Source organism: Trachinotus anak, unplaced genomic scaffold, assembly GCF_046630095.1.
Source record: "Trachinotus anak isolate AG129_WGS33_773 ecotype Australia unplaced genomic scaffold, CSIRO_AGI_Tana_v1 ptg000014l, whole genome shotgun sequence".
Lineage (NCBI taxonomy): Eukaryota > Metazoa > Chordata > Actinopteri > Carangiformes > Carangidae > Trachinotus > Trachinotus anak.
In genome coordinates, this window is record NW_027273865.1 from 14226678 (window position 1) to 14251121 (window position 24444).

Consider the following 24444-nt stretch of genomic DNA (forward strand, 5'->3'; position numbering starts at 1 on the left):
GAGGAATAGCAGAGGAATGTCTGCACATCCCTTCACCTATCTTTTCTTTCAGTCTCTCTTGCTTGATATCTGGGATCAGAAGAATGTGTGCGCTGTTCATGGGTGGTATAGTGATGTGATACAGTGCTTCATTGGTTTTCTCAGAGAGGATGTGGAGAGTAGACATTTCCCCTTGCATTTAAACCTGGATCTCGAACTAACAGCTGTTTCAGTGTGAGAATTTGTGGCTACTTCCTTAGTTACAATATCGCAAACACAAACATGCTTAGATCTGTGCTCTCTGAGGGACCTCGGCTTCCTTTTTTTTTCTCGAACATGGCAATAAATCCACTGTAGACTGAAGAAAAATGTATACAAATAAGGCTTTTTTTTTCATGCACTTAAGCCCCAGAAAATAAAAAAGGAAAGATCACAAAAAGGAGAAAATGATTGTTGCAAAGGAAAAGTCATGTGACAGTTGATGCTGTTTGCTTTGTTTATTAGAGGTATATTGTCAAACATTTTACAAGCTTTTGCTTAAATGTTTCCATTTAGAGAGAAAAATGCAACACTGAAAAACAGTTACTAAGCTCAGCAGAGAACACTTTTAAAGCCCCTGTTTGAAAGGCACTAAAGTCCCAGTTTAAACATCAGTCTTCCTTTTTTTTTTCTTGACACATGCAGACACAACTAGCAAAGACACCTGTTGTTACACACTTCAGTAGCTACAATACATAGAGCTTTCAATTGACTTGTTAGTTGAGCTTGTAAAGGCAACACCACTTATGTCTGCTATCATGTGTTGAACACCAAAATGTGTGCGATGATGAGGTGGGAACTTGAAGTAACACCAGACTGTTAATTCAACACACCGAACATTTGTACGGCTGTAAAGCTACCATAACTTATTTCGTGTGGAAGGCAGGCTTTCAGTTTTCTGTATGCTTTGCTGAGTGCAGGTATCTTAAATATTTTCAAGATTAAATACACCATATTGCTGATATTTAAATACATAACGTGTCTTTTAAGTTAGAATTGCCATTCAGTGGAATTATGTATAATCACAAGACAACCATCACTTGGATTTTCTTCACGTCTGCAAAAGAAATGTACAAAAAAAAAGTCTCTCTTTTTAAATAATAGTGATAGTAGTACATTCAAACAATAGCATAATAATTCCTCAGCATTATTGTTGTGGTTTTAAATAGCTTGTGATGTAGGAGTGCTTGTAAGAGACGATCTCTCATTATGTTAACGCTCATAAAAAAACTGATGCGCCCTACTTCTTGGTTCAAATACTGCAGAAACAACACTGTCACATAAAGTTTAGATGCCATGCTGGTGCCATTGTCGTATTGCTAATGTTGGAAGTCCATCAGAAAGATACAGAACTGTGTAAACTCTGCTCCGGAGCATGTCCACGACTGCCTACTCTGACTGTTTACCATTTTGGTGGCCCTCCACAACAGCTAAACACATGTGCCTGTCACACAATCGTGCGAGAGCGAGATGAGCGGCAAACACTTGGATATAGAATAGACACCTTCTGATGTTAAAGCGGTGGCTTCTCATGGGAGAACAAGTAGCCTGTCAGTTGATGGTATACACAGCTGCATCATCGCTAAATGGGAAAAAGTGAGAAGTAATTCCTGGCAGTTTCCTCTGCTTTATTGTCTAATCATTTATCTCGTTGTGTGGCAGATTATGTCTGCTTCTCTCTCACTTTTTCTTTCTCTATCTAAGTCTGACACTCCTTGCTCCTGATAATGATGATTTAGCTGCTATATCTCCCTCCTTCTCACGCTGCTACATTTGTCTCCATCAGTCCCTATGTCTGTTTGCAGTTAGCTGGCTCTTCAGTCTCTTCTTCCCTCCATCTGCCTTTTCATGCCTCTGTCGTCTCCCTCAATGCATCTCCCTCTGTGTCTGGATGTGTCGGGCTGAGTTCTCCAACTCACTACCGGCAGCCACAGCCCTCCACCACCATATCCTGGTAATTCTTCAGCACCACTCGGTCTTGAGGGTCCAGGTAGAGCAGAGCGATGGGGCTGAGGGAGGTGGGGACGCAGCAGGCCCGGGGAACTGCTCCATTCACAGAGTTTACCAGAGTTTGCACCATGGCGTGGCTAGAGGAGTTCATGTGGTCGGCCAGAGGAAAGCGACACTCTCCCAGGCAGAAGAAGGCATCGTAGCCGCTGGGTGCAATGATCCACTTGTGCCAGCCCACATCGTTGAAATCTACATACAGAGGATGACGGCGGCATCTGTTGCGAGAAAGGCGTTTCAGTTTCGCAGCACGACCTCCATTTCTTTTCACCCTTCCACGTTCACTCCAGCTGACCTCACCTTTATTACCACCCCAAACCGGCACTGTATAACCTGTTTTTTTGGCCTTCACCCAGGTTTGGTCCCTCTTGTGGCCCTTGCCGCTGTTTCTGGCTCTCTCTTTTGTCCCTTTTCTCCCTCTCATCCTCTGGCTGCCCCCGGAGGTCCTCCTGCCATGTTTGACTAAAGGCTCTCCACGCCCATCATGACTGTAAGTCACCAAGAGGGGTCTCTCCTGGGCCCAGCTGTGCTCATCCTGACCCACAGACCTGCATACCCTCAGGTGTCCCTCTTTGTGTTTCTCTGCATCCTCCTCACCAGCAACAGAGGAGAGGCTGTGGTCAGGTAGTGAGGAAGTGCTGTTCTCAGGTCTGACCTCCAGGAGGAAGCCCAGGCTGCCACTTCTATCAAGGGCCTTATGCAGGAGCTCTGCACTCAGGCTAAAAGCCTCCCAGAAACCACTTGCTTTATGACTGCGGAGGCCATTGGTGAGTAACCTTGTCTCCAGCAGGGTGGGCTCCGGGTCCTCGTGGTGCTCATAGAGGTATAGGTTTAGTCTGTGGGACCCGGGGCCCAGGGAGGCTCTGTCACTGCGGAGGAGTCGAAGCTCAGCGGAGAGCACCCTCTCATCCTGAGGGATGGAGGAGATATTGAAGAAGATGTGCACCTTCTTATGGTCCTCTGCTATAGGACTGCCTCCAAGTGGCTCTAAGAGAAAAATGAAAAGAGGGTTTAAACTGACTTTATATGACTGAAGATGCATGAATCATACACATGGCTACATTACTCATTTGTAATTTACTAGCTCTTTCTTTAATAATCTTAAAAGCAGGAAAATTGCCAAACTAGGCTTTGTGCAATAGACATGTATGTGTGCATAAAGTACTGTCTGTGCTTTTGTATTTTGTTTGTGAATTGTTCATTGTCTTTTTTGTATCAGAATCAAGGCTGGATCATCTACCAGGCAAAGCTGGTTACAGCCCCAGGACCCTGTGTCCCTAAAAGCCTCATGTTTACTGCATGTCAATTAGTTTTGGTATTTGACTAATTGCAGTAATCTGCTTTCAAAGACTGATCACTTTCTCAGTTCAGAGTAAACAGTCCTGGCGAGAAGGCGTCTTAGCTAATTACCTTCCTGCTGATAATAGAAGCATGAACTGAGTTGGATGGGGCAAATAAATTGACTACAGAATTTCATTATCTTGTCATGAATGCTTTAATTTGAGGCTTTTAAGTGGTCAACTATTCCTACACCAAAATCTGATTCAGGAACCTTGTGTCAAAATCTGATTCTAAGACCTTTATCATGTTAGTTTTATTATACCGACATAGATCCGATTCCTAATCAAGAAATTTTTAATGAAATTGTCACAAACTAACAAAAGATAAATATTATTCCAGAAATTGGTTGCACTGAAATGAATGGGAACTTGGAGGCAACTGGGCAAAGGGTGATAGGTGGGGTAACAGTATCAAATGTTTTGCCCTGGGGTCATGTAACAGGTTAATCCAGCCATGATCAGAAGTTCAGTGTGAGATATATTTAAGCAGGCTCACACACATTTTTCGAAAGAAGACTTTAGGATTGTGACAACCTGTCTTATCTAAGAATATTGAATCTTATTTAGTGTTCAGATTGTTCAATGCTGAATCATAACAAACATCTGCTACTGTCATAAATATCTAAAGATCTTTATACTTCATCTGTGGCTGATAAAATAATTCAACAGAAGTATAAACAGCTTCCCTGAAACAACAGCTCAGAGGTCAAACTCAAGTCAAACAATTATGATCCAAACATTTTGATACAATAGGTTGACAGTATGGCATCATGATGTGTCAGTGAGTTTACCATTGTGGTGAAAGCTGCGTACGGTGTTGGCCTGCTGGATGTGCTGGCTGGGAAAGTTAAATGAAGGGTCCTCCAGTAGATGGTACTGCTGCTGGTGGAAGCGGTAAAGATCTAGGAGGTACCGGGGCACTGGCACTCCAGGCCGAGGGTCTGGCTGCGACTGCAGGCCCAGCCGGCTCAGGAGGAGACTCTGGATGGTCTGAGCCAGACTGGGCTTCAGGAGGGAACCAGCTGGTGGGTGCGACAAAGAGGAAGGCGTGTTGGACACCTTACCATGGTCGATCTCGCTGGTGTCTCCACCCTGGCGACCAGACGAGGCTTGAGGTAGCAGCAGGACCATGAGGAGCAGGAGGTTAGCAGGGAACATGGTGGACCTGAGGAAGAGAGGGGGTGGAAAATAGAAGAAAAGGTGGACGAAAGGAGATAAAAATAAGATAAATACTTCTCTGTCCCTTTAAATTTAGGTTCTATGAATTTACGTGTTTGTGAAGTATATGTGTCTTATACAGAAACAATGTAAATCATATGATATAATGACAGAATATAAAGTATAGGTTAAGAAATCTGCAAAAGAGATAGCTTCTACAAGATGCTCCAGTACTCTGTATATCATGCTTGTGTCTTCTCCTTCCTGGACATACTAGTTTCTCATTAGTCATCAGCCTTCATGTGGCATATGTTCAAGAAATTTACTGTCCACATATCCATATGAAGTTGTTTGCTTGTTGCCCCCGGCTGTAGAAACAGTGATACTTTGTTTTTTCTCTGTTAATTTATGGCAAACTTTTTACCCCTAAGACCCATATATCTCCTAGGACACCTAAGCAGGAGTAATTAACCTGTCCTGATCTGAAATTTAATCATGCTGTGTGTTTGTGTGTGAAAGAGATAATAGTGCTATGTATGAAAGGCATCTAAAAGCTGTGGACTCCAGTTATAGGCAATAGAGTTGTAGGGGCCTGTCAATGACAGATAACTAGATTTTCTCCCTCTCTCTTCCTTTTCAAATCACTGGACACTGTGTTAAAACACTCAGTAACTTTATAGAACTTTGCATGTGTGTTTTTTTCATTTAAATGCCTGATTGAATTTTCTGCTAAATTACAAATGCATTCAATCATAAAAGAAGAGTTTTATCTATAGGTGCCTGATCTGCCTTTTGGCTGATTGATTGTAGTTAAAAAAAACAGGCCTGTTTTAATGCTGGTTACATCGCTGAAAAACTTAGTTATAAATGTAAACATAAATGTATAAATGTCAGTTTAGTCTGATATCATATCTTGGTGGTGTGAAGACTCTTTTGTTTACATTTGGATGAACTTTGTTGAAAAGTGTTAACACTGCAGCAATTTGCTCATTGACTTTGGACTTCTGCAGGTCAGGACGATAACCACTCTGCTAGAGGAATATGGACAGTCCTTCTATAGGACAAAGGAACAGACAGCTTGTTTTGCTTCAGAAGGTTTAATGTATATTGTGAAAAGGAGAGAGGAGAGCTCTGTGTGTGTATATACATTTTGGCCGTCACAATTATGAATGAAAACTATGAGTATTTCATTGATGTTTTCATTGTTATTATGGAGGGTGTGTATATGAAATATGTTGATGGTAAATGTTAAACTAATTAAACTAATTAAAACTATGGTGAAAAGCTTCTAAAAGTGTGCAAAGGTGTCAGCAACATAATAGCATGCACTGTAGAACATGTGTCTGCAACGCAATGCCCTGCTTCACAGCTTAAACTCTGCAGAGAGAAGGTGAAAAATAAAAAGTAAGGAGACACAAGAGTTTTGAGTGAAGACACAGATTCAATATAGGATAATGATAGTCTATTATTGAAAACAGAGAGGATTATTTGCACCTTTGCAGAAGTGTCTTTTGAGCCTTCCCTTTCCCCCACATTTACACCAACGCCTGCCCTATTCACTCCATGTGGATAATTGAAACAGAATTATTTTCATGTTCTGTCCCTGCCTGCAGCATAAATTCTGACCAGAGATGCCACTGATTCTCCTTTAGCCAAACTTTACTGTGTTGAGAGAGTCAACCCTCTTTCAGCTGACTGAAAACAAGCCATCACCTTATCTCCCTCCATGACTATTCTCAGTGCGGGAACACGACCACAGACAGAGGTCACACAATTACCACTATGACCTGGCTAACACCCTGCACTTTTGTGCAGGTGTTAATAACTGAGCAAGTAATTAGAAACCAGCAAGTTAAGGGCCCTCTTGACCTGAGGAGGTTGAGGTGAGGTGTTAAAAGGGTCAGAGCAAAGACAATCTGACAATCTGAACGGCCAATAAACTCAACTTCTATAAAACAGGGAAAAATAGAGAAGAATCATGTCGCTCTGATTGACTGGATGAAAGTTAGTGCATCTTGATTCCTGTCTGTCACTTTCTCAAAAAAGAAACTCTTAAGTCTGCAATTATCTATTTCCTTGTCCGAGCTCTCACATATCTTTCCTCTCTATCTCTTTATCTTGTCTCTGTAAGGAACAGAGAATTGATTAGACCCTCTACAGCGAGATAACAGAGGTGTTTATGGCCGAGCGAACACATAATGACACTGTAATGGCCGCTAATCTTACCACACTGCCAGAAAAAAAGGGTTAAAAGGAGGTCACAGGTGTGAGGGTGTATATATTTTTATGCATGTGTGATTGTGTGTATGTGTGTTGTTGATGTGGTACGCGGCTCAAAGGGCAGCCCTGGGAAAATAAGCCACTTCCAAGCGTGGGATTGTTGCTAGCTATCCATTAAACTCTGGCAGCCCCACCCAGGGCTGTTTCACCTGAGGCAACGCAGCAGAGGACAATTACAGATTAGACACTCTGCTGGACAGCCTCTCCCATATACTGAGGAGGCTTGTAAAGCAGATTAAGGACAGCAACACCACCGCTCTCCTGTACTTTCCTCACCTACAAAACCACCCAGGTGACACTGAGGTTCAAAGGTTCAGTCATCACACAACAGGGTGTGTCTCAGCTTGCGCGAGGCAGACGAACACAGATGAAAAGAGAAATGGAGGCCAGCTTGCCCTACATCACTTTGACATACATACAGCCTCTCTCTTCTCCCTGGGTGTCTGTGTTATGACTGGTTCTATCTAATTTAAACTGGGCAAAGAGGATCCAGGCCTAATTTAGCATCTTTATGTGTCATGTGCATCAGGGTGCCACCCTCCCTGATGTCGACTCATTCCACTTAGACATTTTTACGATAACACCCTCCCCCCAGTTCTGCCTTTTTCCTCAGATTTTTTTAATTCTTTCCCTCTCTGTCATGAATCTGGCATGAACATGGACTGATGAAATGTTCTTGGGGGATAAAGGAGGAGAGACGAATGATGAATGGGTCAGGGAGAGGGTGAGGTGAAGGGTTGAGTGTTAGTCTGTTTTCCCTGTCTGTGTGCATGCACGCAGCTCGGCCTATTAGACATATTAGATGTGAGGTGACCTCCTGAGCAGACAGTAGCATGACCCTGGCGCGCGGCAGAGGAGTGTTGTCGCCGGCCTACCCCGTGTCTCTCTGAACTTGCTGATTAAAACCTCTGACCTCTGATGTCTTTTGTTGTGTTTCCCTCTCTCCCTCTCTTTTTATCTATTTATTTCAAACCCTGCTCCCTTTCCCCTTCCTCCTTCCTCTTTGCATTCCGTGAACTTTGTCCTTTTGCTTTGTCCTCAATGTTGTCGTACACTATGTGTTTTTGTGCTTCTCTGCATTACCTTCCCATTCCCTATCTCCCACTCTCTCTTTCCTTCTCCCCCATAAATGTTGCTCTTTTTTCCTAGGCCTTAAATGAATGGTGTTTTTGCGGAAGAGTGTGGCGGACTGTTGCCGGGCCAGAGGGCTGGAGTGTCACCGCAGCCGGCTGATTTATCCACCGCCACTGTCTTCATGTTACGCCTGATCCCTCAACTTTCCCTTCCTGTTGTTCTTCCCGTGTTTCTTTTCCCAAATTCCTCCTCATGCTCTCTCTGATTTCTCTCGCCCCCTTCCAGGTCTCATTTTTCTATGCTGCCGTCTCATTCTTTCAGAACATGATACATGCAGCATGAATGGGGCAGGGTTCATTTTCTCGCTCTGAGCTTACTCAGATACTTAAAAACATGTGATGTTGAGCAGCCACATGAGCCCAAGTGTGATGTACAACGTACACGTACACACCTTAGAACACCTCTGAGGATACATCTGCGTCCACAGTGGCCCTTGCACTGTGACATATAAACTGTGCATGCATGCCATAGTCTGTATAATCAACTGTGAGGTTATGACTGCACAATATTCCCCATGCTTAACTAGTCATTAATGCCCGGCTTTGAGCTGTGGAGTTAATGTATAAATGGGGTGTGGAGAAATATGTCCATAACAGTTGCGAGTGGAATTGTGGTTCTGCTTTCTGAGGCGTAACAGATGAAATCATTAGAACAATATTCCAGGTAGGCTGCTGTGTAGTTTTATTGGACTCTATTAAAACAGCACTTTAATTCATCCCAGCTGGACCAATTAGCTGGCTAATGACCCAGATGTCAAACGTCCCTTTCTGTTACACACACACACACACACACACACACACACACACACACACACACACACACACACATGCAGACACACATGTGTCCGTGCTAAGAACAGTACAGGGTTCAAACACATGCTAACTGCCAGGCAGAATGAACACTAACACGTACGCAGAAACACACGCCAAGATGTGCAACTGTGGAGAAGCTGGGTTGTAAATATGTGAGAGCAGTTGGAAATGGAATTAGACGCACACATGCACGCACACACACACACACACACACACACACACACTGATTCAATTTAGTGGACGTTTAGTAAATTTGGTGCTTCCCTGATCAAACAAGATAACTGCAATCTGCTCTACCTGTCTGATCAGGTATCACATTCACACACTCATACAAACAAACTCTTCACTACGCTTTGGCTTTAGTCTCATTTGCATGATCTTGAGTTGAGCATCAACAGGTCTCCATACATTTACAACTCATCTCTTTCATCCTCATGCTGCTTTTTCTCGTCTCTCCTCTTTTGTCTCAGCCAGGGATGCCTGGAGGTCTAGGTGTCACAAGTGCATTGTGGTTAACAGGAGGCCCCGCTGAGGCACAACACTGCAAAAGCATCAGTGGAAATACTGACATATCTAACCCGTGACTGCTGAAAGCTCAGAGACTGCTGTCGTTGTGTGGCTGACAGCTAAACCGATTTGAAATACAGAACAAAAACACACCCCTGCTTTTCACATTAAAGCACTGAGGGCCAATTCAGACTGTGTATGTTGCAGCGGTGGTGACTTATGTTATGCTCTTTGAACTCATAATGGGCACATTATTCTTGGACAAGTAGCGTACCGGACAAGATTATGATTGAGCAACACGGTGTGCCAGTGGTGTATGCATGTGCATAAGTGTGTGTGTGTGTGTGTGTGTATGTGTGTGTGTGCATTTTTCCCCAGAGTGACTAATGGTTTCAGCAGCACAGTTCCTGTGGCCTGTGGCTTGACAGACCCGTGTGTGTGTCTGTGTCTGTGTGTGTGTATGTGACTGTGAGTGAGAGGCATAGGGATGTAGTACTCACGTCCAGGTGTGGTGGGATGTATGCAGAGTCCATGGTTTATCCTTGAGCTCCAGTGTTACGATCCCTCGGCTCTCGCTCCCGCTCCTTTGGACAGAATGGATAAAGTGGACTATTTACCAGTTTTTCTTTCTTGCCACTTTTCACCTCTCTCAGGGCAGCCAGTGCCTGTCTCTCCTATGTCTCCTATGTAAATGGACTGTAGGTAATGCTGCTTGCTCCATGTTTTTCTCCCCTCTCTGCTCCCTCGCTCAGCTTCTCATCCTGTTGTCAGTGTCAGATAAGCAAAGTCTTAAAAACATCCACCGGCTTCCCCTCTGCCTGCCTGCCTGCCTGCCTGCCTGACCTCTGCTAATAGGCAACTCCCTTTCTCTGTCGCCTGCACTTCCACCTCTGCTTGTTTAAGGCACGCTGGCACTGCTGCTGTGCATGGAAGCTGCAGGAGGAAAATGAGTTGTGTCTGTCTGTGCTGTATCACCGGCAAAAACTCCCTCTTGTTCCTAAACCTCCTTACTATGTGTCTCTCCCTTCCTTTCCACTCAGTTCCTCCCTTTTGTATCTCCTCCCCTTTTCCTCTCTCTCTTTCTTGCTCTCTCTCTCTCCCATACACACACATCCACACACACTTTTTTTCTATGCTATACAAAGTGTCCAGCTGGTAAACTCAGTTTAACTCTAATTGACTTTCCTGGCCACTTAGATCCTCCCAAATAGTGATGTCACCAAGACCAGCCCCAGTGCATTTACAGGCTGTTATCTCTCTCCCTCTCTCTCTCTAACACACACACACACACACACGCACATACACGCACACACACACACACACACACACACACACACATGCACGCACGGGCGCGCACACACACACACACACACACACACACACACACCCACACCCACACACACACTGTTTCAGTTTAGCGGACATTCAGGTGTTGAGTTAATCAATCAAGCAAACAAACATGGGCACAAACACTCAGTCACACACAGTCAAAGTAAAATGAACCCACATACACAAGCATGTCCTCAAACATGCATGCACGTGCACACCTTTACACACACACATGCACACACGCCAAAAACACACACACACACACACACACACACACACACACACATGCATACAACCTGGTCCAGATAACCTTGAGGTCAGCACATAGAAGCAGACTAATTATTTTCCACATTTCCTCCTTTAACAAACTCACCTGCTGCTTCTCGTTGGCACCATTGTATATTTCGGCCAACATGCTCGCAGACACTTGCTCCGTCATTATAAATACAAGGCCCCATGACACTGAATAAGAGCAAACAGATTCAGTTACAAGACAAAGGTATGAATGGATGACTCATAAGAGCTGCCATGAAGTCACCACAGTTGAGCTTTGTGATTGGATGGAAGTAAGCGTTGAGGTAAAAAAAAAAAAAAAAAAAGCAGGCTGTACTTCTCCACTACGGGTTGAAGCAAGGTGCATCCGTCCTTCCAGTGCAGAGCGTGTGGTGGGGTGAATTTGTATTCATGGGCTGAGCCCATGAGAAAACGTCTCTTTAGGATGCATCGTCTCACATATTAGATCTCATCTGGAGAATCACTTGCCCACGTCCCCCTGCTCCTCCTCTCTGTCCCCTCCACTTGCTCTTCCCGTCCACTCTCATACAAACACACACAAACCTCATGCACAGACCTCATTCATCCAGAGGCTGAGTAATTGTCCCAATGCAGAGCAACTTTACACACAAACACACACTGGCTCTGCTCTCAACACACACACACACACACACTTGCTTTTGGAAAGGGATTTTTATCGTTACGGTGTTTTCACTGACAGTCTGGTTGTTATCAGATTCAATACGCTTTTGTAAATTGTTTGTTAAAATATGAGAGAAGTGTTAGAGAAGCATTTCATTGATCACTTGTGTAGTAATTCAAAGTCGACTAAAACACCCAGTCTACACAGAAATTCACAATCACATTGATTAACTGTGTCTCTTGGAGATGTAGTGAGTGTGGTGCTTGCATTTCAGTAGGGGTTAAAACCCTAACGTCAGCAAATGTCTACCATGAGTCCTCCAATAAATCACCGACCCGCTGCGGCTCCAGCTGACCCTGACCTTTGACCCCTCCATGGAAGGGTTTGAATGAAAACAGAATTATGCCTTTGGGATCAGTTGAATATCACATAATCAAGGTTTCTTTTGTCCTTTGCCATCTTCAAGTATGGCACACCATCAGCTTCACTATCAGTCAGTCTATGTAATTGTCAGACCAGCTTTTCTTCGTTGTCATTCTGTTCTTGAGTCTGTGGTAAAAGGAGACTGATCTGAACACTAAATATAGAGGCAATTAGCTTAGTTCAGCTTAGCATCAAAACGAGAGGTAGAAGGAAACCACTGGAGGTCACTGTGCCTGGCTGTTGTAGACCAAGAAGAATTTAAATGTGGGTTTGAATATTTCACTCAGTTTTATGATTGCTTTTCCGACCTACAAAGCTACATACGTTGACAGTAAAGCATTTGGTGTCTAAAAATGGACAAAGGTCTGTGGCTATTCAGGGTTTAGACATCATAGCTGAGCCACAGCTCAGGCTTCACCAAGTGCTTTCTTCAAATAAGTAGTAATTCCAGCCTCCAGGTTTCCCATCCTCTGGAAAAGCCGTCGGCTGCCTGTCCCGCTGACTTCCGACGGGGGTGGAGAGAAACTTTTAAAGTAATACCTCACCGCCTTCTTAACAAGCCATCCATCCATCCTGCATCCCAGCGTTCCCACCTCCATACCGCTGCATCCCTCCATGGACACAGAGAGTGAGGCCTCGACAGAGGAGCAGGAGGACGACGAGGAGGACGAGGAGGAGGAGGAGGAGAAGAGGAGGAGGGGGGTGTTTGGACTGTACCTTTTTCTGTCTTTTCCTCTTTTTCCTCTCTTTCAGCAAACTGTCACACATAATTACTCATTGATCACCATGGTCATCTGTCATTCAGTGGTGGTGGGAGGAAGAGCGGCAAACCTGAATATAAAGGTGACTTGGCCTTGTAGCAATAGCAGTAACAGCTGGGAGGACACACACACACACAAATGGTTGTGTGTAAGTGTGTATGTAGTAAAGTAGTAGTAACATCTGTTTTCAGACTTCATGAAATTGACTCCTGATTCAATTCAATTTTAATGCAACTGTATTTATATAACATTGAATCATAACATTCATTATCTCAAGGCACTTTGCAGAGTAAGGTCAAGATCTTACAACTTCATATAATAAATACACTCAACAGTTCCACCATGAGCAAGCACTTGATGACAGTGTAGATGAAAAACTCCCCTTTAACAGGAAGAAACCTCCAACAGAACCAGACTCAGGGTGGGCGACCATCCGCCTTGACCGATCAGATTGAGAGGAGAGAAATGGGGATGGGAGGAGAAAGAGGAGGGAGAGAGAGGAGAGATGGACCATGAACAGCTGTACTGTATATACTGTATATACTGTTGTCAGGCTGAGGAGAAGCACAAACTATGGGAGAGAGAAGACACAAAGTTAATGACAAGCAGGAGTGTAATATAAATGCATGGAGAGAGAGAGAGAGAAAGAAAATGAAAAGAGGAGAAAAAGTGTTTTGGGCATCATGTGAGTTCCCCTTGCAGCCTTGTTCTAAGAGATGGTTAAGGGCTCACCTGAGCCAGTCCTACCTATGAGCCTGACAAATTGTAAATAAAGACTGACATAGTCTTTGTGATGTTAGGTTTCTGAAGAGTGGTTGTGAAGCTCTGAGTGAACAGCTCCGCCGTCGCCAGCTTGGCAGTGCCTGACTCCACCTAACTCCTGGCCAAAGCGAAAAACGGACAAGGGTTTGGAGCTGAGCCTTCAGTGCATACCAGTTTGCAGCCAGCAAAGCGGCTCATCCTCAATTTATGCATAACTTTAAGCCTTAATAAAATTTAAATGGGTGAGTTATATAAAATTTCACCCCCTGTACAGTTGTCACGAAGGAGGAAATTAGCTTTAGACACCAAAACCGTTTTTTGTATGAGGCTGTAAACATGTTTATTTCTCACTTGCCCTTTTCAGCCCCAGAGGTTTCCACTTGATTGTTACTCAAAGGCAAACAGGCTAAATGTTGAAATTAAGGTTACGATTTATGTTTTTGTGATAATGTAAAATTCACAATTATCTAACTGTATGTATTTGAACAAGTGCATCTATGGCAAAACTCTAGACACTAAGATGTTTATGTTTTAAATTATGTATTTTTGCTGTATTGCTCTCACATTGCAGTTTTTGTTGAAAATGTAATTGAGAAAAATCTTGTTTATATTTCACAATTAAATCAATCTCGGTCTCTAGATAGATGAAAAATACAAATAATAATATTATCAATCAGACCAAGGTGTAAGCACTCTGAGCTGAGCTCAGACTTTGAGTTGAACATTTTGCAGTTGTGTTGGCTCTGAACAAGGTGAGGACTCACGGGCAGAACTGGTAAATATCAAGCAAAGGTATGACAATGGACAGGCAACCAAGTTCAAAGAGGCATAGGCAGGCAGGCAGACAGCAAGACAAAATCAGGCTGGATAACCAGAGCCAGCACAACAGATGACCTGAGAAAGGGTCCTGAAAACCCACATCTGCAGTATTAGTGAATAGCACCTACTTATGTTGTGTTTTTCCAGTAGTTGCCACATGCCGTCCCGTTACTTAAAAAATACAGATGATAGGAACAAATAAGTAGGATCAACCAAACAGGATCAGGTATAATCAGATGACTGCAAAAAACACATTTAAGAATTGATTGATTCATTGATTATCATTAATAATAATAATAATAATAATAATAATAATAATAATCATGATAAATTAATGAAGTAATTAAATGACATTGCATTTAGGTCTACTGTACATGAACCCAGAGAGGGTCATCACACAACTCTGCAGCTTGCTCTCAGCTCTACAGTGTTTTTATGTCCGTCATCTTATTGTTTGGTTTTTCTGGCATACAGCTTTACTGTTTTGGTTCCGTCTAAAAATCCCAATGTGTGCTACCTGCTCCGCACCGAACAGCAGCAAAGTTAGTGACAAGCTAATGACTGAAGTGGGACGTGTGGCTGTCGAAGAGCCGGATGTTTCCCTTATCAAATCATTGAGTTTTGTAATGTGTCAAGAGGAGGAGGAGGAATGCGAGGCAGCTGCTATTTCCATAAATATCATACTGTATGTATTGTTTGTTTCAAGTTATTTGTTCAGTGCACAGCCCAAAATAATAAAGTGTTGAATGAAGCCATTTTTTTTTTATCTGGACACTGCAGTTGGGAACTGTTGTAAAGTTCTCGAAGTTATCAACCCCAGTTATTAAATAACTTCACATAAACCTGTGTGAAAGGGAAAAGCACTTTACTTTGAACCGTGGAAACGTTTAAAATTGATGAATATAATGATTTATGACGTCTGAGTGTTCTGGGCATGAAAAGGTTTTATTGTGTTGCAAGTAAACTGAAAAAAACAAGGAACAAGGAGTGCCTACACTGTTATGAAAATGAAACCACTGAAGTGACACTGATAAACATCAACATAATGTGAAGTGTTGTTTGGAAAACTTATGGAAACAATGGAGCTTAATGACTTGGTCGTCTGCAGTCCTTTTCCAAAATCAAATTTTCCTGAGAAGAGCACGTCACGGAGCGGAGTGAGTCATGAGAAAAAAGCTCCACAGCCCCAAAAACAAGCAGAGATTGATGTTCAAACACTTAACGTGATCGATGTCTCACTGGGAAACGGTCTGAATGATAAACATGACAAACGTCCTGGAGAGTCGCTTCTGTGATGACCTTACATTTACCTTCATTCTGTATATGTAATGAAGTGACATTATTCTAGATACCTTCGGACTCTGAAACTTTGTGAACTGTTGGTCGCTCATACTGTTTACATCAAGTTTGGATTTCCTCCATTTTGTTTGCAGTAAAATCCTGCACATCGAATGTTTTCATCATTAACTTATATTGGTCATTTAAAAAAAGTCAGACTGAGCGTCAAACACGGCGATAACTTACTGACTGGAAACGATGGAATCGAAACGATCAAGTGATGACATTTCATATCCAAAAAATCAAAAATCAACTTCAGTGTGACACCATCTACAAAAACACCTCAGGCCATTACTGAATGCTGTAATTCAGGAAGGGGAGATTGTGACCATATTTCCTGCAACTTCATTGGTTGGCACAACAGCGAGGTGGTGATTCTATTTGTTACACAACAATTTCTGTTATTTTTCATGTAAGCAACACTACGAATGCCTTCAAGGAGAGACTGTTTGAGAATGTGCATCATTATCCCTATATCTAAACTATATAATGTCTCCGGCCTCTCTAAGACCACCGCCATTCGCCCCGCCTTCAGGAGTGGTCGATCAGGACAGCTACAAACACTTTTGATTTTTAAAGCAGTCAAAATGTTGTACAAACTAGTTCTGTTCGAACATAAGATCGCCAGCAGTTCCACTAATTCAGACCTTTGGTTGTCATGTTGGCGATTCTGTCTGTGATGTAGTATTCTGTCCATACTTTGACTTTTACCCTACATACTACACACCTGTAATATGTAGTGTATCATATTGTAGTTACATTACTAACCCAGCGGAGCCGGATTCATTTATTTTAATTGTACTTTACTGTAAATTGTTTTATCTTTATGTATCTTTATATTTATGTTTGCTACAGTTTATTTAAGTTTACTGCTATTTTTTTTTACTATTTATAGCAAAGTGTTGACTGGTACTGGTACCGCCTACCTCTGTGCAATGACAATAAAGCTGAATAAAATCTGACTGGAGCTACCTGGTAGCCTGATGGTTAAGGCACATACCACAATGTCTGGTGGACCTTTGTTGTATCCCCACCGCCAAATAAAATGAATAAATAAAATAAAAATGAATAAATAAAAATCTTTAAAATAATACAAATGAAAACTTTGTTTTATAACGTATCCTGTCATTTCAAGTAATAACCATGCTGCCCTTTTGGCCAGGGCTGCCTTGAAAGAGAGATTTTGATCTCAAGAGACTACCCCGATTAAATGAAGGACAACTTAGAACAAATTAAAGGCTTTCGCAATGGCTGCAAATCAACCAGACAAAAATAGGTGATTACACAGCTATTTGCCCTGCGAAACACTAAAGTTTGTAGTAGTGAGATGAACACAGCCTGATAACAAATATAAACACATACTGTATATGTGCTGGAGCTGAACCAGTAAGCATTAAGATGCTTCCAGTAAATAGTTCGACATTCTGCTGTTTTTAGTCTTAGGGTGGGCCTTGGAGGGGAATGACACTGCAAAAAAAAAAAAAAAAAAAAAAAAAAAAAGAAAGGAGGATGATTTGTGAGTGTTGTGTGCTGGGAAAAGGACAAATGGATGTCAGAATGAGGAGGGAGCAGAGCAGAGAAAGGAGAGGGAGACAAAAAAGAGATTTCATTAGATGTTCACATGAAGGAATCCACTCCACTAAAATGACCACATGTCCTGCATAAATGTATACACAGACAGACACACACACACACACACACACACACTGACAGACTATACATAGACACAGTCACACAAACAGGGTCTGACGCTTTCATTCACCAGCGAGGTATTCAACGTGGGTTTCTGCAGCGATAAGATTTCATTCCTTTGTCCTGAGGTCAGTGTTTCTGGAGAGAGAGAGATGTTGGGAATAAACGTGTGTGTGTGTGTGTGTGTGTGTGTGTGTGTGTGTGTGTGTGTGTGTGCGTGTGCGTGTGTGTGTGGGTTTGTGTGTTTCACATGCCATCACCTCATGCCCTCTCTCCTGCCTACTCAAAGTCAACCCTCTAACTTCTTGCCATTTCACTGCACAGACAAACTGCTAAAAGGGAAATTTTAAACTTAACCGTTTACAAACCTAAGAGTAAAAGCTATTTAACAAAGTTATTTTCTTTTGTTTCCTAAAAAGTTGGGGTCTTAAATGGCTGCAGCACAGAGGCAGATGGGAAACTGCACCTTCTGAGGTGAGGTTTTGTATGTCTGCAGCAATATGTATAATTCAGAATAGGGTAGTTTTCAGAATACAGCAGTACCATTGCTTTTGATTACAATCACTTCATGTAGCTTCATTGCTGCATTTGTCTTTGAGCTGCATTTTGTTTCTTCCATCAGCAGTGCATTGCTCCCGTCTCCTGTTTGTTTCTTATTATTTCATCTCTATTTATATATTTTTATATATCATAATAATATGTATTTTGTAAAACATGTAAATTATATATTTGTACAGAATAACTGTAATAATACCTTTTGTCTTAATGAATGAACAACGTAGCAGGTGCCTGAGTGGCTATTATATAACATTTATAAACAGGTAGTCTCACTGAGATCAAGAGCTCTACTCCTGCTCTGAGGACACATGATTAATAAGATGATCACTTGAGAGTTTACCCCTACACATCACTGTAAGTACGACTTAGTAGCTTGATAAATGAATCTCATTCTGACCTTCTACAGGGAATGTTTATTACTCAGACCTTAGCTCCTTTTCTTAAGTGTAAGTCTCAGTCTCTTAATAAATAGTGTTTATCAAACTACTTTACTGCACTGTGACTGAAACCTGGCAGTATATGTGCAAAAACCCTAAGGCACCTAAAGTTGTTTTTTACTTTTCTATGATAAAACTATCAATACTAAAATCTGCTTTGTTTTTATTTTTATTCATTGGCATGTTATGTAAAAACAACTTAGTGCAAATGAGAATTTTTTTTCTCGAAAAAAAGAGGAAACATAAACATTTATATTAACATTTTAGTAATTCCAGTTAAATCTTAGTGTAAGGGTCCCTTGGTCAATGCATGGCAGGTTAGCTGAACATGCAAATGTCAACTTGCTCTACAAGCAAGCATACAATTCAACATGTATGGAGAATAAAGTTTCAAACAACACAGTAATTATGATAGTAATTCCTATAATATCAACATAAAAACCAATAAAACACACGGAAGTGCTTTAGCTATGTTGAAATTGTAAGATTATGGAAGTAATAACAATATATAGCTTATCACTGATACATCACAACATAACAGCAAATCAAAAATCATGAACATGGGAGCAAAGCAAAAGGTAAATATCTATAAATGCAAATAAAATGAGGAGTGAAGGGAAAATGGGAAAGGAAGTCTCACGGTTGCACTCCTTCTCCACAGTTATAGTCAGTCAGTTATATCATGTTTACAGATGCTAAGACAAGGTCATTGAAGAGGCATAGATGCCTCCTTTCTGTGTGTGTGTGTGTGTGTGTGTGTGTGTACTAGAGAGAAAAAGAGAGAGAGAGAGAGAGAGAGAGAGTGTGTCCTATAAGTTGATATGCATTCATAATCTTGCTCAAGGACATTAAACAGAGATGAACTTGTGTCCATTCAAACACCCACCTGCACACTCCAGCTACTACTAGTTGCACAAATTCAGAGGGGGATGGCACCCAGGTTCACACACACACACACACACACACACACACACACACACACACACACACACACACACACACACACACAGACCGGTAGATCACTTTGTCTTTATTGATGCAGACTGTAAAACTGTAACTATGCGGGTTTATCTAAGGTGGGCTATGTCATCTCTTTTCTCTTTGTCTCCTAATTAACATCATAAACCTGTATGTTTGCCATCATAATACTGAAACATGCAATATACTATATAAACCACACATAAACCAGGTCCCCATGGAGGCCTTGCGATGTTCTGTAGTACATGTTTACTGCACTTCAGACAGGACTGTGATCAAGGAAAACATTTTATTAGGGTGTAACACCCATCATTTCAGAGCTGTAGTCTCATGCATGTCCCTATAATTGCAGAATAAGCTACATGCATCAGCTGCATACTTATGATAGTATGGGTGTCAGCACCAAAATAAAAAAATATGCAACATCTCTCAAATATTTGTCAGTGATAACTTTTTAGCTTTTTTCAAGGGTTCATATACAGTTATACACAGACAGCAATGTCCACTACATTCACTTGAATGTATCAGAGACAAAAGCTAAAAAATCTACTTTTTCACTTTGAATGAAGGGAAATGAGACTCTCTCTCTAGTTGTCCAGGTTTACTAAGAATATTGTAGCGATGACTAGCAACTGCTAATTTCTCCACTTTTGACCTGTCATTTAAATTTAGTGCAAAATTTACATAGGCTACATTTACAAAAACTGGCGAAAGAAAATGTAAAATATTGTGAATATTTATAGTATTGTTCAGTGAATTTGAGAACTTGAAGCATAGAGCTGTTGTTGGGTACTGTTAAACCATTGCCAAAGAAGAGGGTTCAGTGAAATGACATAATCAAACACAGATCTGATGGTTTCTTTGGCCACCATTTTTCATCTCTTTAGTGCAGCTTAAGTCACTCTTCATGCATGTCATCCTTCCCCCTTCATTTTCCACTAGTTTTTTTTTTATATCTCAATATGTGCATAACAATACATGGCAGAAATGCATTTATAGTAGGAAACATTAACAATGGCTCTGTTCTATTCAAGTGTCCCAGAAAGACATGACAGTGTGACAGTGAGCTAGCTTACAATATCAGGACCGTGAAACTGACGCAGCTAAATGGAATTCGGCCATCATTATTTTTTTATTTACACCTGTGCTTTTTCTGCTGTGTCAAAATGTGTTCAATGAAAAAAAGGCCTGTCCTCTGAATATCAGCAGTGTTGAAGCAAGAGTTCAGTGATGAAGACGTTGCACCACTAACAAATGGATGATGAAATGAATTCCATAACTTCCCTGAGGATCATCCAAAAACAGAAATTTCAACCGCACAAACCATACCTGTGTTTGGTTTGTGCTTTTTTTCCTGCCAGACCAACCATAAAAAAATGTAAATTTAACAGACAAGCAGACATGAGGAGAGGAGGTTGTTTCCAGTCTGTTCACCACTTTCCGCACATTTCAAATATAGGAAAGCAGATGCACATACAGCACATAAGTCTGTCTGCGCGTTTGCATGCCACCACACAATTACAGTACAGTACATATATTATAGGTTTGTATATGCATGCGTGTGTGTGTGTGTTCGTATGTGTGTGTGTGTGTGGTCAGTAATAACAGGAAGCTGGCCCTCCATGTTGACACAAACCTGCCCTGGTGATTGGCCAGTTGAAATAAATAAACAAATAGAAGAGTGACCCACTCAACCCGCAAACAGCAGAGCTCTCCATGAGACTAAAAATAAGGAACGCTGAGCGCTCTGTGCCGTCAAACCCAAACAGGAACACCTGCCGCTTACCCCTCAGCCGAGCCCGTTGTCAATGACAACGCACTGCAATGCAAACAGTTTATAGTAGGATAAGGATGGGTGGGAGAGATTTTGAAGATGCCAGAGGGCTTGAGTAAGGATAGTGGATGAGCTACAGCTGAGTTGAAACACAGACTATCAAATTAGAAATTCAGCAGAAGTTAAAGGAGAGTGAGGAATGTGGGAGAGAGAATCACAGAGATAAAGGTGTGTGTATGTGTGTGTGTGTGTGTGTGTGTGTGTGTTTGGGGGGGGGGGGGGCTGTATGGTGAACAAAAAAAAAAAAAAAAAATTGAAATGGGAACGGGAAGCAAGAGAAAGAACAGAAAGAGAGACCCAGTCTGGGATGTGGTTTGAGTGGGAGTTGGCACTGGGTTCACAGTCAGCTGGTGGCTGTGGAGCACCAAGGCCACAAAGCTGGCTTAAGGAATGCATGTGTATATGAACAGTAATCTTCCCGAAACTAAATAGCTACATGTATGTGGTAAAGGATGGAGAGAGAAGAAAAAGGACTGGACTCATGCACTTGCTGCCACACATCAAAATTTGATAAGTGCAGCTTTTGATATGATTTACCAAAGCATCAAGGGACATTTGCTTACCCTGTCCTGACCAGCAGTTGTCCAATCATAGCTTAGCAAATGGGACCAGACTAGGCATGGCAATCCTGTCACTACGATGAAGACATGTAATAAGATAATACTGTATTTATACACATTACTGTTTATCTACTTTAGCATGAAGTGCAACATTAACATGCCCAGGTCACCAGGCCAATTGTAAACTAATAAGCTTTACAGGAGAGAAAACATTTTGACTTTCCAGAGTAAATGGAAACTTGTCATGTACTAAACTGCCCCAACAGCGCTGATGGAGCTGAGGACAAATGACTGCAGCTTATAAACTTGGAATCTATTTGTGAAAGCCGTAATAACGTAATAATGGTAATAAAGTTACTGCTCTTGTGCCATGTGCTTTGGTGACGTTCACTGACATCAGTTGGGCATATCAAGAAATGTTACACCATTTTTTGGCAGTTACTTGGACGTAAAATCACAATACATGTTGTATATACTCAACAAGTGCTGAGGTTCAGTGCTGTAGTGGGGAAATCATTCACAAAATGTATTGATTCCCCAAAACACAACCTGTTTTAAAACAAATGCAACTCAAGGTCCATTTTTCTGTAGGTTAAACCATATCAAGTGATCTTCATCAGTGGTTGGACGGCTCAGTTGTCATGGAGATGAATCTGTCAACATGTGAGATCATAGCTGTTATTATTTCGTCAATAGCACGTTTAGGACTGCGTCTGTGTTTGTGTAAAAGTTAAGCAGTGATGTTCAGTCTTGACCTTCAAACTATGTGATACATGTGACACAGTTAAGAGCTAGTGAGCGGACCTTGAGTGCACATTGTTTTTTTTTAAACTATTATTTCCAATATGATGACTGAACTTTGGTGCTTATTTGTTTTGCAGTAACTTATTGTCTGGAAAAGACATACATGTACATGATAAAGAGGAATGGAAATAATCTTCCACTGTGCCAAACTCCATCATGTCTCCATCTAACCTACACTGTCTGACAGGCAAACCAATAGAATGATAGGATTCTGTAATTCTTGATTGTGAATGCTGATTGTGGAGAAGATGACCAGTTATTCATTCACATGTATTTCAGAACACAGATGATTTTGTATCTGTGCGTTGACCCTGAGGGAGGATGTCTTGTCCAGCGCTGTTAGTGGGCTCCTCTGGGAGGTTAAAATGCCCCTCAAACAGCTGCAGCACCTGCTCATATTTCTCTCTGAGACAGTGTTATAAAACACAAGTCTCCTTTCATACATAAAATAAAAATACAGGCTCACAACTCATAAGATGGCAGTATGGACCAGCTGCATCTGGAGAGTCTGTGTCTGTGTGTGATTATAACAGGACTTAACATACATTTTGTCTTTCTGCTTTAGAATACATATATACTGAGCACATATGTACAAAATATGTACGTTTGTTTTGTGTTGTAGACGTGCATGCCTGTCTGCGTTTGTGTATTTCCCATGAAGAACATACTGTACATATGTGTGAGTGTTATTTATGTATCTCCTCGCTGTCTCTGAGTGTGTCAGCCCCAGATGTGCTGGGGTCAGAGCAGGGCTGCTTTCCCCGCTCCAGATGTGTCCAGGTGTGGCCTGCAGTGTCACGCCATGCAGACCAGACTCTCCTTAGACCATGAAGCAGGTCATTGGGTCAGACACATTTCCAAATTCTGTCTGTGTGAGAAGGACAAAATGTGAAAGAAATGTTGATGTACTGCTGTGTTAGTCTGTGCTAAAATGAATGAACATCCCTGGTTTGAATAACGTAATCAAGTGATTCATCTCTCTGTTTCTATCTTTGGCAGGATGTGGCCGTTTGTCCAGTCTGGACAGCTGTGTCCATTGATATATTGAGCAAGGAGAACAGGACTGAGTTTAAGGACAGAGATCTGGCAATTTTACAACAGGAAAAGGGCACTCAAGTCTTACATTCTCTGGCACAGCGAATGGAAGAGAGACTGAGACAGAAACAGATAAAGAGGGGTCTCAGGGTTGAAAGAGATTTTAAATAAAGATTTTGCATGGGTAGATGTTAGAGAGATAGAAGGATGAGGAGAGTTTGGTGTTTGTTGGACTGAGGATTTGGGTTTTGGGGGCATCGCAAGTCTGTGGTGGAGAACATAAGAAGAAAGGGAAGAAGGAAGATGTGCTCTACTTGTTATCTTGCCTCTCTGTTTACTCAGATTCCTACTCACAGATAGCATCAGCAAATAAGCTGCAGCCAAGTCAAAGCTGACCTTTTGCCTCTGTGAACACACACACACACACACACACACACACACACACACATAACATATACACACACAGTCCTGCTGTTCTCTACATTCTGCCCAGTTATAAACAATGAGCATTGGCGGAGACTGAAGAAAAACAACAGCCTGATTCTCAGTAAGTTTAGTTTAAGTGAAGAACATAAACATTAAGTTTATATTTTGTTTTGATACCCTGATTTGATTTGTTGATTACGTGTAAAGATGACAAATTTGAATCCTTATATAGAGTCTCTAACTTGTACATTGTGAAATAATTAAAGGGTCAGTTCACCAAAATTACAAAAAGCACATTCAGTGTATTTCAAATGGTATCTATCCATGCCCATAGTTTTGGTTTGGTTGCCCACCAAATGAAGACATGTGAAAACTGTTCACAGCGGTAACTGGAACACTGATTCTGCTGCAGATTAATTTTTTCAAATGAGATTTTCCATTCTCACATTCCTGGGAACTGCATTCATATTGGAGGATCTGTATCTAGTGACATTCAGTGACAATGCAGAGGTAGTG

The 24444-nt window shown here is 41.7% G+C and overlaps 2 protein-coding genes across 2 annotated transcripts in view; one reads left to right on the top strand and one right to left on the bottom strand.

Annotated features, from left to right (window-relative positions):
* Window positions 1-24444, top strand: part of calm3a (calmodulin 3a (phosphorylase kinase, delta)) — a 224889-nt gene that overhangs the window by 117343 nt on the left and 83102 nt on the right. The gene's annotated exons all lie outside the window — the stretch shown is intronic.
* Window positions 462-10311, bottom strand: bmp16 (bone morphogenetic protein 16). Its single transcript, XM_071496728.1, has 3 exons — window positions 9757-10311; window positions 4157-4530; window positions 462-3012 (listed from the first exon to the last, which is right to left on the bottom strand). The coding sequence occupies exons 2-3, from the start codon at window positions 4521-4523 to the stop codon at window positions 1937-1939; spliced, it is 1443 nt and encodes a 480-aa protein (XP_071352829.1). The 5' UTR covers window positions 4524-4530; window positions 9757-10311; the 3' UTR covers window positions 462-1936.

What these genes read in the sequence shown, in the direction of transcription:
- bmp16 (XM_071496728.1), bottom strand. Translation starts at nt 4,523, where the DNA reads ATGTTCCCTGCTAACCTCCTGCTCCTCATGGTCCTGCTGCTACCTCAA. An exon ending in ACGCAGCTTTCACCACAATG is followed by an intron (nt 3,013 to 4,156) that starts GTAAACTCACTG and finishes TTTTTCTCTTAG; the next exon opens with AGCCACTTGGAGGCAGTCCT.